The following is a 25145-nucleotide window of genomic DNA, read 5'->3' on the forward strand; positions in this document are numbered from 1 at the left end:
TGATTTTAAAGAATATGTTTGGTAACCAAACCATTTTGGTGACTCCCAAAAACATAGATATTTATTAAAATATGTGGTTATGTTCCACAAAAAATTAAAGTCATACTGGTTTGGAATGAGATGAGGATGAGTAAATGATCCCAGAGTTTTCGTTTTTGGGTAGACTGTCCCTTTAAAATGAATGAAAACATGAGCTCTGTAAAAATTGCAATATTACTGTATTTAGTTCATTTTATTAGTTTCTATTTGGTTTATATTTATTACTCTCTCTTTAACCCAGACTGCTTTAACCACACTCTGGAATCTGTAAAATGATTTTATCTTCATGTTATGTAATCGATTAGTTATGCATTTCACTGTTAAATAATAATTAAGTAAGCCTATAATAATCATTGACATAGTTAAATAAGCTTTGGCCAATTTAGGAGTCAATCAATTTTAGGCATGCATATGCATTTGAGAACATTAAGTGAACAACATCTAAAAAACAGTCTTTTGTAATATTTTGTTTATATTTTTAACCATTTATTGTAATGATCAGATTCTTGTTAAAAAAAAACACTTCCATATGGAATATGGCAAAAAAAATCACATTTCAACATCTCAGCATGCAAAAAACTTTGTATTTATTTCTTAAAGTGCATATAACACATTGAATACCATTAGAGGTCTTATACACGTATACATTAGCATTTCATATAATGTAGCAGAACAGATATACGAAAAATAACTTTTATATGCACTCTTTCAAATGTAAATGTTCAACTCGAATCTTTGAACAATATTGTAATATTCTCAACAAAAAAAAAAAAAAAATTTAATGTAGCATACAATGCACCAGAAAATCAGCAGTAGTGGTCCACAAGAACATCCAAATAAATGCTCCAAAAATTCTTAAACAACAAATTATTTAAATGGAATTATGAAGAAACCTAACCAAAATTAATTACACTGCTAATCTCATACTTAATCCACCTCTTCAATAGTGGGCCCCTGAGCACTGGCCCCTGATCCTCCACGTGCCTGAGCTCCACATCCTCCAGCTGATATCCATCCCTGATACAGTTTAGTGATGATTGGATTGCAGACTTTCTCCAGCTCCTTCAGATGATGTTCATACTCCTATTTATCAGCCAGCTGGTTGTTTTCTAGCCAGCTGACGGCCTCGTTACATTTCTCAATAACTTTCTTCTTGTCGCCCTCACTGATCTTTCCCTTCAGGTTCTCATCTTCCACACTGTTCTTCAAGTTGAAGGCGTAGGACTCCAGAGAGTTTTTGGCAGCAATCTTCTCTCTTTGCAGATCGTCTTCAGCTTTGTACTTGTCCGCTTCCTGCACCATCGTCTCGATCTCCTCTTTACTCAGTCTGCCCTTGTCATTGGTGATGGTGATCTTGTTCTCTTTTCCAGTGCTTTTGTCCACCGCCGACACATTTAGGAACCCGTTGGCATCGATGTCAAAGGTCACTTGGATCTGCGGGACTCCACATGGAGCAGGTGGGATTCCTGTTAGCTCAAATTTACCCAGCAGGTTGTTGTCTTTTGTCATGGCCCTCTCTCCCTCGTAGACCTGGATCAGGACCCCGGGCTGGTTGTCTGAGTAGGTGGTGAAGGTCTGGGTCTGTTTGGTGGGGATGGTGGTGTTGCGTTTGATGAGTGGCGTCATGACTCCACCTGCCGTCTCGATGCCCAGGGACAATGGAGCCACATCCAGCAGCAACAAGTCTTGGACGTTTCCAGATGTGTCTCCCATGAGGATGGCGGCTTGGACCGCAGCACCATAAGCCACTGCTTCATCTGGATTGATGCTCTTGTTAAGTTCTCTGCCATTAAAGAAATCCTGCAGAAGCTTCTGGATCTTTGGAATTCTTGTTGATCCACCAACCAACACAATGTCATTGATCTGAGACTTGTCCATCTTGGCGTCCCTCAGAGCTTTTTCCACCGGATCAAGTGTTCCTCTGAAGAGGTCCGAGCACATCTCTTCAAAGCGAGCTCTGGTGATGGACGTGTAGAAGTCAATGCCCTCGTACAGTGAGTCGATCTCAATGCTGGCCTGAGAGCTGGACGAGAGTGTCCTCTTGGCTCGCTCACACGCTGTCCTCAGCCTCCTCAGGGCCCTCTTGTTCTGACTGATGTCCTTCTTGTGCTTCCTCTTGAATTCTTTAACAAAGTGATTCACCATGCGGTTGTCAAAGTCCTCTCCACCCAGATGGGTGTCTCCAGCCGTGGCCTTCACCTCAAAGATGCCATCTTCAATGGTCAGGATGGACACATCAAAGGTGCCTCCTCCCAGATCAAAGATCAGCACGTTGCGCTCTGAAGCTTTGATTTTGTCAAGGCCGTAGGCAATGGCTGCAGCTGTGGGCTCGTTGATGATTCTCAGGACATTCAGTCCAGCGATTACTCCAGCATCTTTAGTCTCTTGCCTCTGGGAATCGTTAAAATATGCAGGAACTGTAATAACAGCATTCGTCACCTTATTTCCCAGGTAAGCCTCTGCAATCTCCTTCATCTTCACCAGGACCATAGAGGAAATCTCTTCAGGGTAAAATGTCTTGTTTTCTCCTTTGTACTCAACCTGTACCTTAGGCTTTCCTCCATCACTGATGACTGTCAGACTGCACAACTGGGTCATCAAACTTCCTGCCAATCAGCCTCTTGGCATCAAACACAGTGTTGTTGGGGTTCATGGCCACCTGGTTTTTAGCTGCATCTTCAATCAGCCTCTCGGTGTCCGTGAAGGCAACATAGCTGGGTGTTGTTCTGTTCCCCTGGTCATTGGCGATGATCTCCACTTTTCCATGCTGAAACACCCCCACACAGGAGTAGGTGGTGCCCAGGTCAATCCCAATAGCAACTCCTTTTGCAGATGACATCTTTTTCACAGGTAGTTAAGAGCTAACTATAAGAAATTAGAAACCATGTAAATATTTATTATTAAATAAAACATTTATACATTATGCAAAAAAAGCAGTAGGCAAAAAAATATAATATTAATGAAATTAGTAAATAAATATAAGAAACAGCAAGGTCTATGGAAGAGGCTGACTAACTAAATACCAAACGCACAAATAAAAATTATTATTTTTATAAAGTTCCAATTGATGTTAATAGTGTTCACGAAGTGTTAGAGAACCAGTATTGGTGTTTGGATATTTAATTTATCTTTAAGACACAAAAGCAGATATACACACTTTAACAGTGAAATAATACAGAGATAAAATAAGATAAAAAAGAGAAACTAGCAAGAATAATTTGCAGGGACACGTCAATAGAATATTCTGTTTATATTTTTTTACATCAGAGAGGTAAGGAATTTAAGCTAATGCGGAGATAAAATAAGATAATAAAGAGAAACATATAAATATGCTTACCTCAAAATATTGTAAAAGTAGATGCACCGTAGCTTCTTCAAAAGTTTTGATTCTTCAGTCTTCACTTTCGTTTTCTTCGCAAAATCGTGGCTGGTCCTGCAGAAAAACTGAAGCTCTCAACCTCCGCTGCTGTTTATGTAGACGTCTGTCTCATTCTCATTCTAAACCAGTGCTTTTCAATCTGTGGTCCGCGGCCCCCTAGTGGGTCTGCAGGTGGTATTGCAGGTGGGCCGCCAATTATTTTCTGTTCATTTCCAGTCCATTCTAGGGCTGTGCGATTAAAAGAAATCGTCATAAAATCACGATTTGAGCGTGCGCGATTTCTAAATCGCTTTATAGCACGATTTTCCGCGGCCCTGACCTCCCGCAGATCCAATCAGAATGCACTGCGCCTAGCGCGAGAACAGAACAGACTGGGCACATGCCTAACTACAGGTTCACACACTGTCTGTGATGCGCCTTTTTCTGAGCCAATGTTAAAGGATCAGAGCGTTCACACAGCACGCGGTAAAAGGCTAGAAATAAAAACGTGCGAAAATAATTAATATCTAACACATGAGCATAGAGAGAGTTGTGAGTGTACAGGACGCAGTTTAAGTGAGAGGAGACACGTTTTAAGTACGCACACTCTCTCCGCGCAGAGCAGCGTGTATCTGAGCAAGCACGACTGGTTTTGTGACAGAGCAAAGGAAATCTGCGTGCGAACAGAGAGAGTCGCGCTCGTGCATTATTTTAATGTGCTTTCGCGTTATATTTATGCGCTCTTGCTGCTGACCGCATACACATACTGTATGCACACTGCAAACACCTGAGACACCACTACAATTAATGAGCTCTATGAACAATGCTTGGCAAAAAAGAAAAAAAAAGTCCCTGTAAACGGGATTTTTATTTTTGCCATAAGTCTGTACATTTTTTTTAAAATCTTTACTATAGTGATAATTTTGACTTATGTCTGTTCTAGAGACGTTACAACTTTTTGATAAAACTCTAATTGGTTTTCTTTTGGAAATATGTTTCAAATTAATCCTGAATGCATTTATGACTGTAAAAGCATATCAGTGTGTGTCACAATCGCAAAATTGATCAAAGAAATCGCGATAGGTTTTTTTTTTTCATATCGCACAGCCCTATTTCATTCAATAAATACAGTTAACAATCTAGTTTCTGAGTACTAAGTTATTACAATAGTCAGTTAATTTTTTTTTTAAGTGGGCCCGCGCAAACATATGTGTGTGGTTGTGTGGGCCGCGAGCTGAAAAAGGTTGGGAACCACTGTTCTAAACATTTCTCGAAGGCTCGCGCTGAGCTGACCAATGGAAGGATGAAACACAGAAAGTTCCGCCCATGGTTGCTGTGGCAGCATATAGGAACATTCATGTATTTTCTGGAGCCTTCGCTAAGATTCTAGTCATAAAAATGAAAAACTTGTTTAGTATTCGTATAGGCTGCATGTACGGCATCATCAACATTCAGAAAACGACTTAATCTGTATAAAACACATTGGATTTATTTCTGACGGTCAATCCAAACGCTTTCTTCTTCTTCTTCTTCGTTTTTTACCATAATTAAATAAAACATTGTATAATATTTGATGTCTGTGATTGCCGTTACCCTGATGGATTTATTTATTTGATTCTAGCATAATTAATTTTCTAAGTTTAATTCATTTACATATCATCCACAGCATACAATCAATGATATGCCTGGAATTACTGATATTCATAAATCACATTCCCGGTGAAACACTAACGTGTGTCAAACGTAATTACAAAAAAAAATCAATTTGGGTCAAATGTTTTCATGAAAGCTAAAATGTTTGCCTAGCTTGTCATTTTATTCTTAAATGTTAAATATCTTGTTTTGTTAAGCCGTAGTCAATAGAGGGCACTAAATGCACATGAAAGAGAGACAAATGTTTCTGTTGTTACAAACACCTGTCTGTTCATGTACTTTAAGATCTACTCTGGTATACACTATATGTAAATGCTTTTTCACTGTTCTTAACAGTCTGCTGATCTGATCATTATGAGTGAAAAGCACATTTACCTTTTACAGACAACAAAAGTGTGAACAGAGATTGTAAACAGCCAACTACACATTGTCCAAAATTATCAGAAGTGATTTGTATATAACAATAGTAATCAGGTTTAAAAAAAATACCAATGTAATTTTAGTATTTAAGAATATATAAATCTCATAAATATGAAAAAGGATGCTATGCCTTAGATCATTATCAAAACCAGTCATGAATGAGTCTTTTGCTACCTTAGAAACATTATATTATCTTTATATTTAACACTGAATGAACATCACATTAAAGACACAGAGCCCTGCTGATCTCTGATGACAATACCAGCTCATCATCATAAGCTTCAACAAAAACAATACAGTATTCGGTGGGAAAATAGTAGCCTTTTTTCCTTTCTACTCTGCTGGGAGACTGCAATGTTTACTGTGTGAGGAGAAGAAACTGTACTTTAAGCAGAATCTGCATACTTAAGCCTAATGAATGAAATTTGTGCTTTATTCTACTTCAGAGCTCAAATTCTTTACCTCTTTGATGTAAACAAAAATAAACCTAATATTATATTGATGTGTCCCTGCAAATTTTCCATGGTTACACAGAAACACATGTTCTGAATATACAAGACGTAAAAGGGGGAGTGGGAGCACCATAACGGTAAAAAAACTATATAAAAAAGTTGGGAGATTTTGAAGTCAAATTAGATCTGATCTTCTACAATTATGTAGCTGATCAGATAAACAAAAGTACATTATCAAATTATCATGGGTTAAACATTTTTATTTTAAATGTATTTTACATAGCATTTCTAATTTCACAGTCCTCTGAATAGCTTTCAGTGAGCACAGCTTCTCTTACTGGAATAATCAAGAAGCAATCTCAAGTTGTGTGTATTACAGCCTCGATATATGACTCAGCCATCAGCCAGAACAAAATCCATCCTTGTTTCTCTTTTTTGTTTTACACAACTGTCCAATGTGGCTTCTCCAAAAAGAGCACATCCCTCTTCCTCAGATGTTTTTTGTCCCATTGAAAATCCCCCTTCTCCAACACTCCCTGTCCCCCAAACTACACCCTCTCCCTCTGTATCGCGAGAGACTGACTGGGACAGCAGGCACAGAAATATTCATATACCTGCAACACGAGCAGTTGCAAAACCTTTATGAATAAATAGATGCCATTTGATTCATCAATACGTTAAGCATCAACGGGGTACAGCTAGACGGAGAGGAATGAATAGTAATTTGAATACTGGCAGACACACTGCCTGCTTAGCAATACAACCATCTAGCTGACCAGCAGCTCAAACTTGAGCTTTTATTAGCAGTGCTGGTCTAGCTATTTAGCACCAGGCTTGTTCAATATACATTTGCATTTCAACCTGTTCGGATTTCACTCACGCCAGCGAAAAATAGCGTCTTTTGTGCAAAAAAGGTGAGTTGATTTGACATTTTATTTCTATTGCATGAGATCGTTAGCAAACTAGCCAGCGTTTTCATTAGCTAAAGTTAACAGGCTAGCCCGAGTTAGCATGGTGTGTTGACATTATCAGCATGAGACCATATTATGACAGTTAACTTAAACTTATTTCAGTCAGCTAGTTCATCGAAGCGTGTTGTTAAGCCTTGTATGATTTCCCATATTGCTTAATTATAGTGTAACTGCAGATGACAGGGATTTAAGCTTGTTGTGTTTTCCTTTCCAGCTAACTGACTGCACCGGCCTCGCGTTACACACTGGCCTGAACTTGGTGAGTTATCACCGGAGCTCACGAGCATCACTTCAACATCTTCCGCTTATGTAAATCGTCCTAACTGGTTTCATATCAGTGTCTCGGTCTCGATTATTTTTGGCTCAAATGCTCAAGAAGCTCCCATTCTTGGTTGTATGTGGCTCTTTAATAAAATAGATGAAAAATTAGCACTCAGCAAGTTCTTGAGATATCAGGTGTATTGAGTCTCATAACTCAACAACACCCTAACTGTAAATGTAACATTTGCATCACTGGAAGTTCTGCAAAGCTTGTGCTTAGATTGATCATGTTCATGAAATGCTTAGCGATAACTGTTAAAGTCTATTTTGATGTGACATTTACTTTTTTTAGGACACTTTTGTGCTTAAAAACAGAACCTAGACTTAAACATCGTTCTATAATCTTAACAGGATTGTAATGTAAATTTAGATAAAATATAAGTGAGCATTGAGCACATTTAAATTATTATTACTATTATTATTTGCATGACATGAGTCAGACTGGGTCAAGAGAGATCTACTGTGATGTTATTTATTACAAATACTTTGTGTTTTTATAGATAGATAGAAGAAAAAAAATCTATCGTAATTTATTCATTTTCATGATTTTTCCAAACCTGTATGACGTTCTTCTGTGGAATACAAAAAAAGAGATGTTAAGCAGAAAGACAGCCTCAGTCTCCATTCACTTTCATTGCATTATTCTTCAATCCAAGGAAGTTGTCATTCTGCCATTTATCTCCTCATACAGGTTTGTAACACCATGATGATGAGTAAATATGACAGAATTAAAATTTTGGGGCAAACTATCCCTATAACCATAATGTCGTTATAATTTCTGGGGGGATTTTTGCCGGATTACTTTATTTATTATTAATTATTATTATGATACATTTTTTCAAAAATAACATTATTAATTTTATAAATTTTTTCCCTCTATATTTGACATTTAGGTCACAAATCCCTACCACAGAATCCTCTCAGAGCCTTAAAACGAACGGAGATCACCTGAGAACCACCATCAAACTCAGCCTGCTGCTCATGACATGTTTTAGTGATATTCCCCAAACATACATTTACACATTTTGTGTAGAATGTGAACTATTTTAGAGCACCAGACGTTGGCATTACAAAGTTAAATAATCTTCTTTAAATGGGGGAAAACAAATATCAGTCATTTTCAGGCTACATTTTCCAGTCAGGTTTTCCAAATTCATGTCTTGTAAAACCGTAGCCTGATGAGCAGATCGCGCGCCCCCCAAACACACATAGATCACAAAGACCCTGACATCCCTGATGATCGGTTGGTCTTAAATCGGGCACTTATTTGTTAGTCATGAACGGCTCCCTCTTAACCCCGCCCAGTCCACGGACTGCGCCAAATTCGTCTCCCCTTCCACCCTCCCCATCTCCATCACCTTCTCCTCCATCTCCATCACTGTTGCCCCTCTCCACAAGACCCCCACCACTGCCTCCTCCAAATCCTGCCAGTCAGCCCTTGTCATCGTTATCTGAAACCCCCACACCATCTCCGTCTCCCTGCCTCAGCTGGACCGAGTTCTGTGAGCTCCACGCCCGAGTAGCTGCCGGTGACTTCGCCCGGCATTTCCGGGCCTTCTTGCAGGAGAACCCTCATTACTCCCCTGATTCGGCAGCTGCTTTTTGCCGCCGCTTTACTGAACGATTCGTTCAACATTTCGAGAGCGAGCTCGAGGGGACCACTGTGGGTAGGGAAGGAACGGTGTGCTGGGTTGCCCAACCCGACGTTACGTCGCTGGAGGAGGACGCAGCATCTCCGTCCTTGTTGCCGCCAGAAGCCGCGACCCCATGCCTGCCTACTCACACGCGGGCTGCACCCAAACCGGTCTCGATCCAGGAGGGCCGCGGCACGGAGCAATTCCAGAGTGCCGGAGCATTTCAGGACTCGTATGCTCATACTCAGATTCTCCCTCCGTCCTCCTCTTCATCATGCTCTTCCTCTATGGGTGGGAATAATGGGAGGAGGGAGGAGAGGGGAATAGCGGTCAAATATAACCAACCTGAATACAAAGACCTGGAAGAAGAAGACGACAGCTGGGTTGGGCCTGTCGCTGGAGAGGAGGTGGAGACAGACTTAGTAGGAAAAGACAATGAGGACGAGGGTGATACGACCTTGGATAGAGCCGATCTCAGCCAGACTCCGACATGCCCCAGTCCCTCTAGCACACCAGCAAACTCTGGGTCAAAAGGCAATGGGACACCCATTGGGGGTCACTCTAAAAATAAACTAAAAAAGCGGTTCTCTTTGCGCAGTGTGGGCCGCAGCGTCAGAGGGAGCGTGCGAGGCATCTTGCACTGGCGCAGCTCCTCCAGTGACTCTCCTCCGAACTGCAGCTCTGGTAATTCTGCCCCGCTTCCTTCCAGTTACAGCTACACTACAGGCCTGCAAGACGCCAAGAGGAACTCCGCCTCGCAGGGTGTTCCCGCTTCTATCCCTGTCTCTCTCTCCCTTCCCCTCTCTCTCCCTCACTCGTCGTCCTCTTCATTGCCCCCATCATCCTCCAGTAGCGCCACCTCTCTGTCGCTCTCTGAGGTCCGTGACTGGCGGAGAAGCAACGGTGATGGGGAAAAGGAGAAATGGAGTCACCGGTTGGAGAAACTGCGGCTGTCTCGCTCACCGCCACCGACTCTGTCCACCACAGCTCCACCTTCTTCAGCCGTGTCGCCTTCGGCGCTACCCCCAAGCAGCATCGGTGCCCCGAGGAAGATGGGCAGGCTGGTACGGGAGGGAGGTGTGACCGTGTGCTCCTCTTCGGACGAGTTTGCCAGCACTCATGGATTCCCAGGATTTCCCTTTGGACTGCTGCATCACGGCACAGACAGCACAGCGTCAGGACATCCCACGGCCATAGGAGGAGCTGCAGATGGAAGGGGTATGCGTTGGCACAAGTGCCGTCTAGTTCTGAAAGAACGAGATAAGGATGGAGGGGATGGAGGGCTGGAGTATTTCCTGGAGTTTTACATCCCACCTAAGGTGAGTGAGATGATTTCTGCTCTTATGTAAATTGTGTATTTACATAGATCTACACATTTTATAAATGCACCACCATCGTTCATAAATTTAAGGTAATGTGATGATTTCATGTTTTAGAAGAAAGTCTCTAATGCTCACCAAGGCTGCATTTACTTGATCAAAAATACATTGAAACTTTAATATTGTGAAATATTATATTTTAAAGGGACTCTTTTCTATTTTAATATATTTTGAAATGTAACATTCCTCCAATAGGAAAGTAGTTTTTTTTCATAGCAATCATTTCTCCAGTCTTCAGTTTCACATGATCCTTCAGAAATCAGTCTAATATGTTGATTCGCTGCTAAAGAAATATGTATTATTATTCTAAATGTTGAAAACAGTTGTGCTGCTTAATTTTGTTGTTAAAACTGTTGATACCTTTCTTCAGGATTCTTTAATGAATATAAAGTTCAGAAGAAATGCGGTTATTTGTTCTTTTGTAATGTTATAAATACCTTTACTGTCACTTTTGACCAGTTTAATGCATCCCTGCTGAAGAAAATATTAATTTCTTGTAAAAAATCTTCCTGACCCCAAACTTTTGAAGAGTAGTGCATGTGTATTTATTTAGTTATTTGTATTATTATGGTCTAAGTTCTAAATCATTTATGTATTTTTATGTTTTTGAATACTTCTAGTCGTCCAAGCCCAGAGTGAATGTCCCATGCTGCTCGACTGTTAATGTGAGGAGCACTACAGCTATAGAGGTGCCAGACAAAGAGAACACCTTCCTTCTACAGGTACGTCAGCACAACTCTATTTTTGGTGGTTAAAAAGCAACAAATAATATAGAAATATTCTACAAATATAATATAATTAAAATCTTTTTAATATTTTATACAAAACTGTGATTGCACGTCACTTTGCATTGTTACATCCTGTGTTGTAACACCCGTCTCAAAGATCCAAATCATTAAAAAAATGAACACTTTGTATATCTGCACCTTTGATCTCTTCAGGTGGAAGGTCAGGTGCGGTACGTGATCGAGACCAGAGATGCGGTTCAGATGAGAGCTTGGCTTAGTGACATCAGAAACGCCATTTGTTTGAGGTAAGTCTTCATGTTTCGGATTTTGAATCATTAAAAAGTGAATGTGTAGTCAAAGGTTATAAAGAGATCATTCTTAGTAGTTTGCTTGCATGTATGACAATCAAAACTCAGATCTCAAATGTACTCCTTGTTCTTTCTCATCAGTGAGCAAGAGGATGTTGAGGGAGTGTGTGGCAGTGCTCTCAGCGAGCTCAGCGGTATGCCAGAATTCAACGACCGCCTGTCTCAAGGTAAGCGTCTGGAGATGATGTCACCATGATGTGGTCAGCTGCATTCAGGACAGTATGTGTAATGGGACATGTTCTTACGTGATGTTTGCCAGAGCTAGAATCAGCCCACAAAACTCAAACTGCTTAAATAGAGGGGAGCAATTTTGTGATTAACAGGCATTTAAAACATGTGATCCTGAATTCAATTATTTATATTTGACAGCAAAAATGAATATAAAGGCTTATCAGTAACTACCGATGGTGATATATGAGTATGTGTTTTCACTATAGTGTGCTATGGTGGAGTTGGTGGTTCGCCCCAGCTGGAGCCTCTACCTCCTGAGTTGCCACCCCGTGCCCCTCTTGATGAATCAGACAGTCGACTGCTTGGTGGGGGTGGAGCTAGTCTTGGCACACCTTTTGCTGAAACTCCTGATGCCACAGGTGATGTACTGTGTGAAACACACACATTTTGAGACCAGAATGACATTTATAGCTGTGTTTACATGGGCCCTACTATTGTAATAGGACTAGAAGCACAATCAGAATAAAAAAAGTCACATGTAAACACGTCAATCGGATTAAATTGGCCAGATCCAACTAAAATTTCGATCGGATTGTAAGGGGTGGTTTATTCCTTTTGTAATCCGAGTGAGTTGACATGTAAACACTTGATCGGATTGAAAATCGAAACTGGAAAGTACTGTGCATGCAAAGTGACGTAGAAATAGCGTAATGATGTATTACGCATGGAACGATCTGTTCTTCCTGGTGAATAAAGTCTCAAGTATCCCATGATTACAAAACTCCCCTTTCACTCAGCGTCTGTGAAGTGGAGCAGGACAACGTCCACTAGTCCTCGTTTAAGAATCTCATCAACAAACGTCTAGTTTTGGGTGCGGGAAGGGGCACTTTTACTACTTGTTTTTTCTTTTTTTTTTTCCTTCAAGTAAGCAAAACGGCACAACAGTTTATGTGCTGGTCGTCGCCTAATTAGGACCGGAAATAGATAAATATCAAGTGTGCTTTTTAAAACAGTATGCGACAGCAGTGGGGAAACTGTATATTCATATAGAGTGCACGTCAAAAGAGTAAATCCGATCAGAAGCTTGTCACATATAAACACGCATATCAACCCGATCACTTTATTTATCGTCCATGTAAACACTACGTTCGGATTCGTCAATCAGAATGAATTCATTCGGATGGAAGCAAAAAGTGTCCATGTAAACACACCTTATGTTACTCTAATCCTGTTAATATTTAATGCACTTGTAAATATTACATGATTAAATAGGGCACAGAAGTCAGTGTTTCAGTCCAAGCTGCTTATTTAATTTCTACGAAAAACAGGGATATTGAGAAAACAATTTGCAAATAAAGCAGAATCCCTGTCCCACATGTTAAACAGAATCATTAATTACGTGGTTGGCTCAAAATCAAATATCATTTTAGCCACAAGGAAAGGCATGGTTGCTATTTCAATCAAGTCAGCATGAAATAAAAATGCACCTATTTATTTTCTAATTCCATCTTATTGTGAATGACATCCATGCGTGTTTTCTGCTTTTAAGAATTTTTTGACGTTGTAATTCTTAATAAAAAGAACTGTACCATCAGGTGAAATAACAGACTTCTCTCTGGTGACGTATGCTGTCTGCCATGTTGTTTTTTTTTATTATCCATTGTCTTCTCTGAGCAAATTATTTAGTAACATGGCTCATATTTTTCTTACCAGTATTACAAAGTCCAGGTAGAAATACACTATATGGACAAAAATATTGGGACACACCTCTTAATTATAGGATTTAAGTGTTTAAATTCATGCATTTAAACCCATTCCCACATGTGTAAAAAATCAAGTACCTAGCCATGTGGTCTGCAGTTTGCACAAACATCAGTTACAAACACAAGTTGTGAAAAAAATGGTTTGTTCTGAAGAATTTTATTGTGTTACTGTAATGGCATGCCGCCTTTGCAATATATTAGTTCATAAAATGTATTTCCTGCTAGATATTCCATAGTCAACTGTAAGTGGTATTATTGAAAAGTTGAAGTGTTTAGGAACAGCAGCAGCCATGAAACAGAAAACAACGTAAAGTCATAGAGAGGCGTTCTGAGGTGCATGGTGCGTAAAAGTCACCAACGTTCTGTTGATTTCATAACTGAAGATTTCCAAACTTCCACTTACATTAATGTCAGCACAAAAACAGGAGATTCATCGAATGAGTTTACAAGGCTGAGCAGCTGCATGAAAGCCTCGCATCACCCAGTACAATGCCAAGCATCAGATAGAGTGGCATAAAGCATGCTGACACTGGACTCTGGAGCAGTGGAAACCTGTTCTGTAAAGTGACGAATCAAGCTTCACTGTTTGTCGATCTACTGGGCAAAGTCTGGATTTGGCAGATTCCTGACGTAACCTGGACACTACCTGTATAGACAACAAACTGTATAGTTTGAAGTAGGGATAATGGTACAGAGCTATTTTTGAGGGATTAGGCTAGGCCCTCACACAGAGCCATGACCTTAGCCCAATCAAACAACTTTGAGATTATGAGCCAGACTTTCTCGTCCAACAACCTCACAAATGCTGTACTGGATAAAAGGACAAATGGCTGTTGTTAGCTGCTATTTAATAATATCTATGTATTTAGAATGCGATATCCTTTAAGTACCTCTTGGTGTAATGGTCAGGTGTCCCAAAACAATCTCCATATAGAGTACACAGATGGAATCCCAGCTACTGACATTAACTCTTATCCTTATCATAGACCAAGATCAGAGGTATTCAGTTTGTTCCTTGTTTTCCACAGGGTCATTCCTGTTCTCTGAAGGTTCTGTTTCAGAGACGGTGGAACATCCTCTGAGTGAGTGTCAGTGGTTCCACGGCACACTGTCCCGTCTTAAGGCAGCCCAGCTGGTGCTGGCGGGCGGCATGGCCAGCCATGGAGTGTTCCTTGTGCGGCAGAGTGAGACACGGCGTGGGGAGTATGTCCTCACCTTCAACTTCCAGGGCAAAGCAAAGGTAAATGTGAATGGGGTGTATTTTTACACTACCATTTAAAAGCTTGAAGTCAGTAAGTTGTATCTTCCTTCTGTTTTTTTTTTTTTTAAGTATTTTATTCTCACTAATGCTGCATTTATTTGATCAAATAGAAAGATATTATGAAATATAATTAGAATTTAAAGTAACCGTTTTCTAGTTGAATGCATTTATGTAATTAACTTCAGTTACTTCAGAATTACTTGAACTTTAAGAAATCATTCTAATTCAATAAAAGTTTATTTGTATAGCCCTTTTTACAATACAAATCATTGCAAAGCAACTTTGCAGAAAATTAAGTTTCTACAATATTTAGTAGTAGCTTATCAGTGGTGACCCAGTTTATGTTCATATGGCAGAAATGTATGGAAAAATAAATTAAAGGCGTAATCAAACACTATTAACAGCAATTATTATACAATGCAATCACACTTCACACTCTGTATGTTGTTTCAAGGCTAGCATCATCTGAGGTCCTCTGAGGGGTTGGCATCATCTCTTTTCAGATGTTCTGGATCCAGACTGAAGCTTTTGTAATTCTTAGTTACCACGGGATGTAAATCCCATGAAAAAACAGAGAAACCAAGAGAGACATAATTAGCGTAGCTGCTGTTCCAACAAAGTAAAATTAATTTGTTTAACCCAAGCTAAATAATAATAATGTGCATTTGATCAGTTATAACTGCAGTCCAAAATTATGAGATGCATTTTTTGAATGCTTTACCCAAGAGATGTGTCTTTAACCTAGATTTAAACAGAGAGAGTGTGTCTGAACCCCAAACATTATCAGGAAGGCTATTCCAGAGTTTATGAGCCAAATGCGAAAAAGCTCTACCTCCTTTAGTGGATTTTACAATCCTAGGAACTACCAAAAGTCCAGCATTTTGTGACCTTAGGGAGTGTGAAGCATGGTAGAAGACTAGTTAGGTACACAAGAGCTAAACCGGTAAGGGCCTTTTATAGGTAAGTAATAATATTTTGTATCTAGACATGTGCTGGTATTCGGTAATGCGATATATCACGGTATCGTGGGCACTTCTAAATACCGTGAATAATTATATATTACAAATGATTCATAATTTGGAATGCATTTTAAGAATACTTTTCCCATTATCTGGTCAAAATGCACAACACTGCTGTATGCTGCTTGAAAGAGTGTGTGCTCATGTTTTTATACAGTCTATGGTGCACTCTGATGTAAACAAGCACGCTTGAGAAGCACATTGGGGAACAAGTGAGAGATACGCTGAATGAAAGCACATTCAGCAGATGGTGCTAAACTGCTGAAAATTTAGCCTTTACTCTGGAAACCAGAGTAACCAGAGTAAAGCATCTGCACTACTTTCTAAAACGTATTTAAATAGCCATTCAAGTTTGTGCATTTGCTATTGTTCATCACAGTGCCAAATATTTCAATATTTAGACTTAATAGGGAATTATTTTCAAGCTTTTTTTTTTCATTTTAATCTGGACTACTACATGCTCTAGATATTGTTTGAAAGTGTTTTGATTCTTTATTGTTTGTTCACACTTTACATTAGGGCTTCATTAGTTAACATTAGTTAATTAATTAGTTAACAAACTGCCAATGCAAATTTCTTGTGAACATTCCTTACTCTTAGATATTCCAATATTTGATAACACATTGTTAAAATCGAAAGTTGCAACTGTGTTATTTATTTTGTATACCGTGATAAAAACATGAGCAATTAATTGCAACATGAAAATTGGATACAGGCATATCACTATTTGTAACTGATACGGAACTTAATAGGTAGCCAGTGCAGAGACTTAGAATTGGGGTAATATGATCATATTTTCTTGACCTGGTAAGGACTCTGGCCACTATATTTTGGACTACCTGTAGCTTGTTTATTGTAGATGCTGGACAACCACCTAGAAGTGCATTACAATAGTCCAGTCTAGAGGTCATGAATGCATGAACTAGCTTTTCTGCATCAGAAACAGGTAACATGTTTCGTAGCTTGGCAATGTTTCTAAGACAAAAGAATGCTGTTTTTGTAATATGGGAAATTTGGTTTTCAAAAGACAAGTTGCTTTCTAATATATCACCTAGATTTTTTTAATGGAGAGGAAGTAACAGATCCTTGTGGCACTCCATATTTTACTGGTGATAAATGAAATAATTCCCCATTTAAATAAACAAAGTTATAGCGATCGGACAGGTAGGATCTAAACCATCTTAAAGACTGCCCTTGAATACCTGTATAGTTTTGTAATCAATCTATGGTTATGTCATAGGGCTGTGAATCTTTGGCAAGGCAGCGATTCGATTCGATTACGATTCATAGGTTTTCGATTCGATTCAAGAACGATTTTTGCAAATTTAGAACGATTAAATTCGATTCGATTCACAATTAAATTCGATTCGATTCGATTATAACGATTCGATTCTGCATTCTTTAAGTGCATTCACGGGATTATTTAAATGCTTCTACTAAATTATTTAAATGCTTAGTCAGGGGGCAAATTACAGTAGCATTTATGGTTAGAGAACCATAGGTTAAAAAAAAAAAAAAAAAAACCTTTTGTCCATTGTTAAATGCTAGTTTAATGATGCGACATGGCATACGTAAAAATGTATGTAAGCCAAGTTTTTAAAAAAGAGCTTAAAGAGTATTATGTATAAGCTAACATTTTGTCACACCAGGGGCGTAGCCATAATTTCAGAAGTGACAGAAATGTCAAATACAATCATTTTATGTATGTAGCCTATATAATAATAATAATAATAATTATTATTATTATTATTATTATTTATTTATTTTTTTTACAAGGAATTATTTTTTACAAGGAACTTTTTTAATTACTTTTAATTAGCTGTAATAAATCAAATACACTGCTGGACAATAATCAATTATTTGTAATATATATTTTTTTCCTAATGGCAATTTTATGATTGTTTTATATACTAGGCTACATTTAATTAGCAATTATTTAAATTTTCTGCACAGAATAAGGTAGAAAATATACTTTATAGTTTCTGTACTGTAATAAATGTCAATTAGCACTGCATCATTCATAAATTGTTTATGTTTTTTTTTAGTTTCATCAGTTCATTCTGCTTTTATTCAGTTTAGCTGCAGATATAGCCTGGCACGTCTATGAGAGCGAGATCGCTTCTCTTTCATTGTGAAAACGTCTTCATCTCTATTTAACTTTTCCTCTCCATCAGCGAATGATTCTGAGAGAAAACGCGCCAGATGTCTGTTTGCTAATGAAACAAACGAACTTTCATGCATCTGATTATCAGATAAATCTCGTGCTCTTATTTCAAGGTCGTTGTTAATGCTGTGGTTAATTTTAAAAGTTTCCTTCGTATATTCGGTTCATCCGCATTGTTTAAACACACTTATCATTCAGTGGAACTGTGCGTATAATTTAGACACTTACATTTCTGCTCCGTCCATGCAATAAACACAGCTGTCGACGGCTCCGGTAACTCCGTCGGTAAGATGCAGAGAGCCATTGACAAACTGAGCCATTGCGTCAGAGACGAACGGAGCGCGAGCGCAATCCTGTGAAGCGGTAAACAGTGGAGCGCGTGAAGGACAGATAAGAGGATTCACGAACACTCTTCAAGGTCTCCATTAATTCGTGCGTGTAGTAATTTAATGTGTATACATTTTGAAAGCATTGAATCGCTATAGAAATCGCGATTCATTCGATTCTTAGCATTTTGAATCGATTGCTGTCCAAGATCGGCGATTCACGATTCAAAAATCATGTTTCAAGATCGATGCATATGAATCGACAGGGTTTGTAATCGATGCATCGAGAAAACGAGTGAATCGTTACACCCCTATTATGTCATGATCTATGGTGTCGAACGCAGCACTGTGATCAAGTAAAACTAGAAACTTTTTTTTTTTTGACATAAATGTAAAATTTTAAATGGGCCTATAATTTGCCAGTTCACTAGGATCTAGTTGTGGTTTCTTAATAAGAGGCTTAATAACCACCACCTTGAATGGTTATGGAACATGACCTAAAGATAATAACGATTTAACAATATTGAGAAGCGGTTCTTCAGCTACAGGTAACAACCCTTTTGGTAATTTAGTGGGTACAGGATGTTGTTGGTTTAGATACAGTGATAAGTTTATTTAGCTCTTCCTGTCCTATAGTTGTAAAGCACTGCAGTTTATCTTTGGGTGCGATGGATGAAACTGAAGTGTTAGACGCTGTAGAATCTACATTTGTTATTGTATTTCTGATGTTATCTATTTTATCAGTGAAGAGATTCATAAAGTCATTACTATTAAACGTTGATGGAATATCAGGTGGCGTCTGGTTATTTGTTAATCTAGCCACTGTGCTAAATAAAAACCTTGGATTGTTTTCATTATTTTGAATGAATTTGTGAATATGCTCGGCCCTGGCAGTTTTTAGAGCCTGTCTATAGCTGGATAAACTGTTTTTCCACACAATTCTAAAAACTTCCAAGTTAGTTTTTCTGCATTTGCTCTTAAGACTACAAGTTTCTTTCTTGAGAGAGAGGGTATTACTGTTATACCATAGCACAGTACATTGTTCTCTAACCTTTTTCAGCTTGATGGGGGCAACAGCTTCTAATGTATTAGAGAAGATAGTGCCCATGTTGCCAGTCATTTCGTCTAGTTCATGTGTATTTTTGGGCACAAAGAGCAGTTAAGATGAATCAGGCAGGCTATTTGTGAATCTGTCTTTGGTGACTGGAACAATAGTTCTGCCCAGACGGTAACGCTAAGCCATATATTTAATATTAGTGATACGCAGCATGCACGATACAAGAAAATGATCGGTAACATCATCACGTTAAGGTACGATATCTATATCAGTAAGATCGATTCCATATGATATAACTAAATCTAATATCCTTATTTGATGCTCAAAAAACATTGCTTCTTACGTCTTGAAAAAAGTTTGCTTGATCAATTAAACTGCTTAATATTTTCAGAAGCCAAAACAGGATTGAATAGAAAAGAAATATGAATAGAATGTTCAGAAAAACTGCATTTATTTGAAACAGAAATTGTAACATAAAACTCTTCACTGACATGTTTATCAATTTAATAGTGGTCTACTGATTAATGTTCATGTTATCAGTCAGTTATCATTGTTGGTAAAATCCACTGGTCCATCTTTACAATTGAATGCATCCTTTCTGAATAAAATTGTTAATTTCAAACTTTTGAGTGGTAGTGTCCATCTGATGAGGAGTATCGGTATGTGTCAAGTAACCACTTTATACAGTAAATACCTCTTCCTTTTTCTTTGGCATCTTTCTCACAGCACTTGCGTCTCTCCCTGAACGAGGATGGACAGTGTCGTGTGCAGCATCTCTGGTTCCAGTCCATTTTTGACATGCTGGAGCATTTCCGTGTGCACCCCATTCCCCTGGAGTCTGGGGGTGCCTCTGATGTCACCCTCATAAGCTTTGTGGGGGCCACAAATGTCCGGCAACCAGGTATTGAAGGCTGGGCTCAACTTTAAGGCATGAGGGTTTACAGCATAGTATAGATAACAGGGAAATGCTGCATTTTTTAGATGACAGATTATTTCTGAGAGCACGGACAGGTGATCACGTAATCACAGGTGCCACTTGCATCTCCCTCAGAACAGCTGAATAGATAAAAAAGGACTATAAATACACTGACTATATAGCCAAGACTTTGTTTATTAGTTTATTTGACTAATTTATATTTTATACACTGAATTATACGTTTTTTTTAAAAAAATATAACACTTGTGATTAAAATTTATAACAATGTTAATTTTTTAAAGCAATTGTTACCATATATTTAATTTGACAATTTAATAATTCTGTTCTGAGAGATTAAAAGCTGATTGAAAGAAAGCTGGTGGAGAAAAACCCTTTTTATAGGTTATTCATTTATAAATGAAACCCAGATGATATATTTTGCGAAGGTAAAGTCATTTGCATTCTTAGTACGGTGAAAGGAAATTATTATTGATACTCAAGGAGTGAAATATCACCAAGAGTGAATCCGAGTAATGCATAGAAATGTTAATGCGTACACGAGTCTGCACCTTCACACCACATTTGACATGACATCCATAAACTATGACTTGGGTTGTTTTACTGTTGAATTATTATATGATATGTATGCATTTCCTGTGCATTTTAATACCATTTCAAAAATATTGACTTGTTTTTGTGAGGGAGAGTAGTATGACTTCATTAACTATGACGAAGTGATTGATTACTTAGTTGACAGCCCTATTAAATACATAAATGTTAAGTTAAACAGCTGTTTTGGGGGAGAACATGATGGGCCATGAAAGGAAACAAAACAACAAGAAAGATTTCTTAGAAGGCATTCATCTCCTGTCAGTTTGATTGTCTTTAATCCTGGGATGATTTAAGCGACACACACGGTCTTTGGCACCGAGCTTGTGTGTGTCATGTGAGTGGGATGAATCTGGAGAATGATCATATGTGTATGTGTGTATTCATAAACAGCATGGTCACCGCATGAGTAGTTTGCACCTGTCACAGAGATATGACTAAATGTGGGATCACCCCGTGTGTGAGATCACTTCCTGTCACGGCATGCTTTTGAAAGGACGCATTGTGCAAGCATCTGCTACAACTACTTGAGCACACACGGATTCATCGCTGCTGCCAGAGTCCGCTGCTGGATGGCTGCGCATGGCTTTGCTTTTTTTTTATTCAATGATTGTCTCTTTATTAGATTTCTGTGTGTTTGACCTGACATATTACCCGACTAAACTTCTCTTAAAATGTTTAAAACATTCCTCATCATGTCCTCAAACCTGTATTTCCTTTTCATCACATCATATCATCTAGATGCTACAACTATACTTCTCTTTCAGTGCATCTTTTCTCCTATTCTTCTATTATATTCCATTCTTCTTTCTAACATGAATCTATTTTCTTTCCATCACCGTTGCCTTCCTTCATTTTGATCTCTGGTCACTCACTAATTCATAGTGTACCTCTGCTCATCTCGTCCTGCTTCAGCCTCTGGCTTTCTCCATAGTGCATATCAGAGCTCTGATTGGCTGTTTCTGTTGTTGTTTGTCGTTGGGTCATCTTCGCAGGCCGGGAAAGGGCAGGCAGCCGCCCCACAGTCTGTGATGTCATCACCACGCGCCACCCCGACTCTCCATCAACCCCCATCTCTGACTGTGTGTAAGTGAGACCAGATTCAACAGAGAGAGTTAGACAGAGAAGGTCTGACAGAAGGAAATCAAATCATGCTGGTACATGGGGGTTAGCAAATTAAACACACAAAAATATTAAAGGTATAGCACCAAAAACAGCTTGTTTGATTCTAAGTGTCAGATACAGGAAGGAAATGGTCATTTGAAAACTAAATTACTGTACCGTAAGCAGTTATAGCCCATTTAACTTTAATAAAATGACACTACTGTGTTAAATGTTTGGGTCAGCAAGACTTATAACTACCAAGGCTGCATTTATTTGATTAAAAATACAGTAAAACATTAATATTGTGAAACATTACAGTTTAAAATGTTTTCTATTTTAAAATGTAATTTAATGCTCTGATAGCAAAACTGAATTATCAGCATCAATACTCCAGTCTTCAGTGTCACATTATCCTTAAGAAATCATTTTTTATGGTAATTAGGTGCTCAATAAACATTATATTATTATCAATGTTGAAAACATCTGTGCTGCTTCATATTGTCTGTCATTTTGTTAAATGTCTTTGATGCATAAAAACCTTTTTAATGTAATGTATAACTTTTTTTATTTCATGTCTTCACTGAAACTACTAATTTCTTTAAAAAAATTAAAAAAAAAAAAAGCTGACTGACCTCAAATAATAGTGTATTTCCTAGTGGAATAATATATTTAATGAGGAAATGTAGGGTGGGACAGGACTGAATCATCAGAGTGACTGTCATCATGCAAATTAGTCATTTCCAATGTACAGAGCAACTACATTTCCCCAAATTATGCAAATATAAAAACAGTTTTTTCACATTTGCATAATAAGATGAGGAAACCATATTAAGAATGTGAGGAAGAGGAAGCTTGTTAGAATAAGACCGAGGTAGCGACAGGTCATCCGTTCACTTCAGTGCACATCTGTCTGCTTAGCTTCCTCATTCACAGCTGGGTTTCAGTTGCACACATCCATCCTGAAATGTGTGTCACAGGGTAACACATTCATTTAACATTTGCTCATTATAGCTTGCGTTAATAGCAATCTTTATTAAATGTCACACATTTGTAGACAGTGAGCTCTGTCTCCATATAAACTTAATTTAGTATGTAATGAATGCAATCAATCGATGACTCTTTAGGGCTGTTTAGTGGAGGCAGGGTGTGAGCAGTCTGTGTGCAATGTGTTGACCGATTCCATTACTAGCATGTGTCATAGCTGAGATTTCCTTGCATCTTATTGTCATTACTCTAAATTTTTTGTCTTGTACACATTCAAATGTCATCCCTCTCACCTCCTCTCTCTGTTGCTGTTCTCAGACTTGACCAGCAGACCCCGTAGTCCTCCTCAGCCACCTCCTCCCCCTCTGCCTCCCGGACGCCCTCCACCCCCAACCCCGCCGCAGGAACGAGGGAGTGAAACGGAGGCCGCTGGAGCAAGCAGCGGGGCGGAAGAGTGCGAGGAGCGGGACCCGCCCCTCCTCCAGCTGGAAGGGGTGGAGGGCGAGGAGAGAGAAGGAGGGAGAGCAAGAGCCATCGACAACCAGTACTCCTTCTTCTAAAACGTGGAGAACAACGAGGTGGGATGGAGGAAGAAGAGGAGAGCCCTTCACAATCAGTTTTCAGTATTCTCCAGCAGAAGAACTGACCGATGGGTCACACGACCGAGTTATTAACACTATTAAACATTCATGGTATGAGAGAGAGATGGAGAGAAAGAGAGAGAGAGACACCCAAACACATAAGCATATATGATACTGACGGTACATTTTATTAAAACACTAAGTAATGGTACTACACTAAACTGGAGGTGCATTGTGAAAATGTTGGTTAGCTTCTACTCACTGGTTCTCCAGTGTTTGTCAGTGCGAAAGGTCCTCCTCTGGTGCTGCTGCAAAGGAAGGTACGAAAGACTCAGCGCCGCCACTGAGCTGGTGTTGTTTTTATTTCTTGAAGAGTCCTTCACATCATCGCAATGTCAAGTCATTACAGTGTCGGGCTCACTTATTGATTTAGATAGTATTCTTTGACCCTTCGCACTTATAGAAAAGGAGTTTCTTTTTTCCCTCAGGTGAGAGGAGATTGTTACCCACCAGCACTCTTGTTATTATTAGTAGTGATATTATTATTACTGGAGCTGTTTAAGCTGTTTTCTTTTTGTTCTGCCACTGACAAACTACGAATGTCACAAAGTAATAACTTTTTATCCTGTTAATTTCAATTGTACTGATTTTTGCTAGTTCAGTAGCAGGCATTGCCTCGAGCCTAACAACGTCCACTTTTGCCAAACATTTTCAAGCCCAGTCCTCTGAAGTCCATTAGTATTCCTTCGTAAGGTTAATTACCATATTAAACATCTCCATAGACTCCACTATTACCTCAGAGTCCTGATCTGTCGCCCGGCTCCTCTGCTCTCTCTCTCCCTCTCTTTCTCCCTCTCTGTCTTTACATTCTACCCTTCCTTTTAGCTTTACAGTCTTTAGTTTTATTGGTGCGTTTATTTCTAAGATAGAGTCCAGAGGAAGGAGAGAGAATGTCCTTCATTAAAAAAAAAAAGAAATCGAGAAATTATTGAAAAAAACGATAATAACTGATGATGGTGATGATAATAATTGTCCAAATAATAGTATTATTATTTTTTGTTCATTTCAAAATGCCTTTATTTTTGTTGTTTATAATATGAACGCATAATATTTGTTCTCCAAAATCAGTTTTTCTGTTTCTAATTTGTTGTGCCTTCTTATATCTCTTCTAACCTCACTCTGTCCCACTGCGGTCTCCTTCAACTGTTCTTCGGTATCCACAGATTTCAGGAAACTTTTGAAAAGGAAAAATAGATAAAGAGCCCCTTTCTTGTTGTGCCTTTTCGTGTTGTTAATTGTCATTCCCTCTTGTTTCGTGCCAGTCATTCTTGATTTTGTGCCTCAGTCTGTCTTTTTGCAGTGTCTGCCATCCAGTTCAGTGCCTGCATCTGTATTCTCCTGCTTTGTCTCTCTCGTTCTGTCTCTGCTTTTTCACTTGTTCTCTTCTTGATCCTACAGATCATTTGTTATGATTTGTTTTCTCTCCATTTTCCCTGTGCTCCCCACTTTTACCCTTTATTTAAACCTCTTATTGTGCCTTCTCTCTCTTTTCACTTCTCTCTGTCTGTGCTGGGACCGTGTGTTAAGGTGGACATTGTTGCCCACTCTGTGTAATTAGAGTTTCAGGTACTACATGGAATTAAATGATGATGATATAATATAATTATTCTGAAACAATATGTCTTGGGTTGTGTTTGTGATAGATAGATAGATAGATAGATAGATAGATAGATAGATAGATAGATAGATATACTTATTAATATAGACGATTCTTTTGCAAAGCACGCTTAACGTGTGTCTGTCGACGTGATACGGGTCTTGTACGCCATTGCGTCATCACTCTACGTTCTACGGCGTCGTCCAATTG

The 25145-nt window shown here is 38.8% G+C and overlaps 1 protein-coding gene and 1 pseudogene across 2 annotated transcripts; one reads left to right on the forward strand and one right to left on the reverse strand.

The window, feature by feature from the left end:
* Positions 1 to 603: 603 nt before the first annotated feature.
* Positions 604 to 4824, reverse strand: LOC132148994 (heat shock 70 kDa protein-like; annotated as a pseudogene).
* Positions 4825 to 8356: 3532 nt separating this feature from the next.
* On the forward strand, positions 8357 to 24066 carry LOC132148995 (SH2B adapter protein 1-like). 2 transcript variants are annotated; one of them, XM_059557848.1, is made up of 9 exons: positions 8358 to 10167; positions 10848 to 10949; positions 11169 to 11260; positions 11405 to 11490; positions 11761 to 11913; positions 14286 to 14497; positions 19811 to 19985; positions 21605 to 21695; positions 23016 to 23171. In XM_059557848.1, the coding sequence occupies exons 1-9, from the start codon at positions 8491 to 8493 to the stop codon at positions 23035 to 23037; spliced, it is 2610 nt and encodes an 869-aa protein (XP_059413831.1). In that variant the 5' UTR covers positions 8358 to 8490; the 3' UTR covers positions 23038 to 23171. The 2 variants fall into 2 exon arrangements, with proteins under 2 accessions (XP_059413830.1, XP_059413831.1); XM_059557847.1 differs by lacking the exon at positions 21605 to 21695 and having other exon boundaries at positions 8357 to 10167; positions 23016 to 24066.
* Positions 24067 to 25145: the final 1079 nt, after the last annotated feature.

Source organism: Carassius carassius, chromosome 9 (assembly GCF_963082965.1).
Source record: "Carassius carassius chromosome 9, fCarCar2.1, whole genome shotgun sequence".
In the NCBI taxonomy this organism is placed as follows: domain Eukaryota; kingdom Metazoa; phylum Chordata; class Actinopteri; order Cypriniformes; family Cyprinidae; genus Carassius; species Carassius carassius.

What these genes read in the sequence shown, in the direction of transcription:
- LOC132148995 (XM_059557847.1), top strand. Translation starts at nt 8,491, where the DNA reads ATGAACGGCTCCCTCTTAACCCCGCCCAGTCCACGGACTGCGCCAAAT. An exon ending in AGAACACCTTCCTTCTACAG is followed by an intron (nt 10,950 to 11,168) that starts GTACGTCAGCAC and finishes TGATCTCTTCAG; the next exon opens with GTGGAAGGTCAGGTGCGGTA. An exon ending in ACTTCCAGGGCAAAGCAAAG is followed by an intron (nt 14,498 to 19,810) that starts GTAAATGTGAAT and finishes TCTTTCTCACAG; the next exon opens with CACTTGCGTCTCTCCCTGAA.